The 4443-nt window shown below is 33.7% G+C and overlaps 1 protein-coding gene across 1 annotated transcript in view; it reads right to left on the bottom strand.

Moving 5' to 3' along the window:
- The window catches only part of LOC778342 (pentatricopeptide repeat-containing protein), a 5289-nt gene extending 1130 nt beyond the window's left edge, over positions 1–4159 (bottom strand). The window contains 3 exon segments of the mRNA NM_001346902.1: positions 1–402; positions 2715–3306; positions 4032–4159. The exon segment at positions 1–402 is cut by the window's left edge and continues 1130 nt beyond it. Coding sequence (NP_001333831.1) covers positions 1–402; positions 2715–3306; positions 4032–4066 — 1029 coding nt within the window. The 5' untranslated portion in view covers positions 4067–4159.
- Between the last annotated feature and the right edge of the window lie 284 nt (positions 4160–4443).

Below are 4443 nucleotides of genomic sequence, written 5' to 3'. Positions count from 1 at the left end.
AGATATGTCGTTGAATTGCCCCTTGACATCTATCAATAGTCTGTATGTAAAATGGGTTGGCTTCACATTTTCCTTCTCCATTAGCAAGAGAACATCGGCGATCTTCTTTTTATCAGTCTTCTTATATAGAAGGAGCAACTGATTGTAAGAAAAGCATGTTAATGGGAATTCAAGGTCCTTCATTTTGTTAAAAATCTGCTCAGATTTCTTCAAATCACCTTCAGCAACACAATTGGCCAATAAAGTGCGATAAATAACTTCATTTCTGAAAGACTCTGGTATAGTCCCAATATAATCTTCTGCCTTCTTCAGACCAAGGACTTTGGCAATTAAATCAACACGAGAAGCATAGTCTCTGTCAATAAAAGTGAGCTGATTGCTTGACTCCAACCACTCAGAGAGCTGTCAAAAGCCAGAAATTACTATAATTGAATGACAGCAAGATAATGACAGTAGAAATCGACAAACTAATCAGGTGAGAAGCTGTTTTTTCTATCCTCAATGTGAAACTCATAGAACTTGTGTTTATCACTATCTCCCTAAACCCGTGTTCTACTGCAGACATAAGTTGACATGACAACTAGGAAGCAGCTTAATATTTTCACTCTATTTTAATATAGAACTTAAATAGACAAAGAGGGCAAAAGGAAAATACAAACAACCAATGCAAAAGTACCGGTAGACCAGGAAGGATACAGCAGAACCAGGAGATTACTATGAATTTTGTATGCAGTAATCAAAATAAAGTGAGAATATTATGCAGGCATTTGAAAAAATATTTGGTTGAAGTGGAAAAAGAGTAAGTATTTGAAGTTGAAATTGAAATTAGTAATTGGAGATACAAACAACATACCCAGTGTAATCTCACAAGCAGGGTCTAGGGAGGGTAGAGTGTGCCCCTACCTTGGGGGATAGAGAGGTTATCTCTCGTAGACCCTTGGCTCAAGGAAAAGCATTTCAGAGGAAATAAAAAAATACACAATGGAATTGAAATAATCATGGCAAAAATACTATAATAAACATGGCAAAACATCCTGAAAAAAGGCCAGTAATGATAACTAGTGCGATAATCAAAGTACAAGAGATCGTAGATAGTAACAGACAAGAAACTACAACAGAACAAACCTTACCCTAATTTGTGTCCTCCACAACCTCCTATCTTAGGTCATGTCATCGGTAAGGTGTACCTGTGTCATATCATGTCTACTAACCTCCTACTACTTCTACTACTACTTTTTTTTCTACTACTACTACTACTAGGAGTTGGAGGTATTATTTCCAAATTCCTCAGCACCTGTATTTTTGCAAGTTTTTCAAGAATTTCACAACACAAAGGCATAAAAAATTAGGGAATTATTTCCAGATGTAACAGGATAAGAGTCTTAAAATAGTTAATACTCCTTCATCCAAGAAAAAAAGAAGAAGTTAAAACACAAAGTTTGAACCATCCATGTACAACACGTATCAAGTAACTCTAAGAAGAAACATTCTCAGTGCAATATGAATTCGAAATGATTTTACAGGCAATAGTCAATTGTAATATCAAAGTACACAAACATCAACTTCTAGAGTAAGTTTTCTGCTTAAAATTTGTACTTAACTACTACCTCCTTTTTATAACTCAAAAAAGAGGAACATCAATAAAAGATTTACCACTATTGATGGCCCTTTACGTATGCGTAGAAGAAACACAGGATATATGCAGACAGCTGCAGTTTCAAGTTCACACCCCCTAAAAAGGATTAATGTGAATTGAGATTGGACGAGATTCTAGTCTGAAATGCAGAGACTTCAAATGTCCAATTTCAATCTTCCACTATAATGACAGGATAAATGAAAATGTAGTACACACATAATTAAAATGAGATGGCTGAAATGAAAAGGAGTTATAGGAGCGTTATGCAATATGAAAACACCTATAAAGTGAAAGAAAATAATAAGTGGATCTAACAATGAGAGCCAAAATTTTGGAGAATACAATTAGCATACGTCTAGCTCTAACACTATGTAAGAAAAAACAACCATACGATCTAACTCAACTAAAAGACCTAGCTCATAAGATGACGATTGTTCAAGTCCTTAGAAGAAGACAACAATTTTTCCCTCCACCAATGTGATACACCCTAACAAAGATACATTACTTACTAGCATGGAATGAATGAACCAAGATAAGGAATGACTATTTCAAGGCTTCATACAAATTGACAAACAGTTCACAGATTGATTGATATGCTAGTTTCTGTTTTTGACCATGATTAGAGCCAAGTCAGTTCTCATAATAGGTTTCGACTTTGAATAATGAGACCAAAAATCTTAAAACATCTATCATGAGGGAATGAGATTACGAAAAGAAAAAATAACAATCTTTGCCAAGAGTAAGTACAAAAGTTTTTATCTAAATGTATTAACTGATATTTTTTCTTTATAGTTGCTCAAACTAAAAAGAGAGAAAGTACTGGTGGTAAATCAAAAATTATTTAAAAAGTTATTCTTGATGTTCAAGTTTCATTATTTCTAAAAGGCTAATGATTGCACAGTTCACAATATTATAAAAGAAAACCTATAAATGCATCATGACCCCGTTAGTAATGTAAACACAATAATATTTTCATATGACAAGCAGACAGTTATCACTTTAAGACCCTGATGGTAAAGCCTATAAATGCATCAAAATTTAAATAAGATATCAGATCTAATTTAAAACAATAGATTACCTGCAGTGCCTTCCCGTACATGCGCCTTTTACGAAAATTAAGCATCGCTGATGCTACTTCTACCCGTGTGACGTTATTTCCTTCAACCCATTTATCCATGATTTTACTAACACGTAAAGCTGGTGCTGCCATGACAGCATTGAATAATGCTGAAGAAACTCCGTTCCTTGGAGACTTCCGTTTGTTAATCTCAGCCTCGGTATCAGACAATAATTCCTGAGGTGCTTCCACATCTTCACCATCAAGATCCTCATCGGAAATCTCATGCTCAGAGACTGACTCATCAACTTTGTTGACTTCTTGTATTGCCTCAGTTGCACTAGAAGATTCAAGCTCTGAAAATCCATCGTCTGAATTACTATCCTCCTCTCCACTGCTCTTTGTGCCAGCTTGTGAAGAAAAACTTCGGCTTTCCTTGAATACTCTTAGAAAACCATGAGATGTTATTTGGTATCCTCCAAGTGTAAGAGCTCTATGTGATATTACATTGGAATCCCCTTTAAGCCCATCATTGTGTCCTTTCAGGCAGTGACTTGTAATATCTAGAGTGGAATAACATATTCGAGAGCCTCCGGTTATAAATACTTGTTTCCTGGAGCAGATAACCAATTTCATTAATAAAGAGCCCATTATCTAAGCTATAGAAAACCCCTCTCTCTGGAATCGAAAGACATTGCAATGTTAAAAGAGCAAAGAAGATGAATAAATATTCTAAGTAACACTCCAACACTCCCTACACTATATCACTTTCTTTAACCAGCATGACTAAATTGTTGTAAATTCTTGATACTCAACAATATCACCAAAATATTACTTTTATATTCTAATGTTTTTACTTGGTATGATCATCATAAGTCACTTACATTAAATCCAAAACAAGCACTGACAAATATTTCAGAAAATGATTTCTCAAGATTAAAATACTATAAATGAAAGTTACCAACTTGTTTGTAGTTTAGGCTTTGTTGTTGTTTTTGTTAAAAACTGAAAGTTAACTCCTCTATACCAAACATATGCTATATGGTAATCTATAGACAAAGTTTAGCCGGAGACAAGTGCAACACTTCCATTTTTCTTCCTTTGAAATTAATAAAACTAAAATGAACAAATCTTTTCTAGACACCAAAATTTTCTACCCAAATTACACAATCGGAAAACACAAAAACCATACTTGATTCACCAAAAACAACTGAATATCAAAATTTACAGCAAAAGTAGATGTTTTTGGTATGCAGGAAATGTTGTTGATTCTCCATGTCATTCAACAGTATTCATCTGATAAAAAGGAAGAAAATTTCTGAGTAAAGATAGGATTACTTGAAGGAAGAAGACGCTCGACGAACTGCCCACATGGTTCCTTCGTCAAAGCGTGGAAAACTGAAGAATCCTTAAACCCTAAAAACCCTTTCTTTTTGAGTTCGCCTTTAAGATATTCTTTTTGACCCGGTTTGCAAACCCTATTAAGAATCGTACTATAAATATATAATTTGATACTTCTTGACATTTTTTCGACTTTGAGATTCAAATAATTTTATTTTTAAGGGAAAAAGGTTTAATATATATATTTATGAAAATGGCTCACATATACCTTTTTCCTCAAACGAAAATGAAAAAAAAAATTAATCTAAATTTATATTTTTCTTTCTAAAAAATATAATCCCACATGAGTAAATTTAATCCTCGTCAAACATATTTTTTTTAACTTTTTTGTTGTTTCAGTGACTAATTT

Source organism: Solanum lycopersicum, chromosome 12, assembly GCF_036512215.1.
Source record: "Solanum lycopersicum chromosome 12, SLM_r2.1".
In the NCBI taxonomy this organism is placed as follows: domain Eukaryota; kingdom Viridiplantae; phylum Streptophyta; class Magnoliopsida; order Solanales; family Solanaceae; genus Solanum; species Solanum lycopersicum.
The sequence above is the reverse complement of the archived record's forward strand: the minus strand, read 5'-3'. Positions and strand labels throughout refer to the sequence as shown.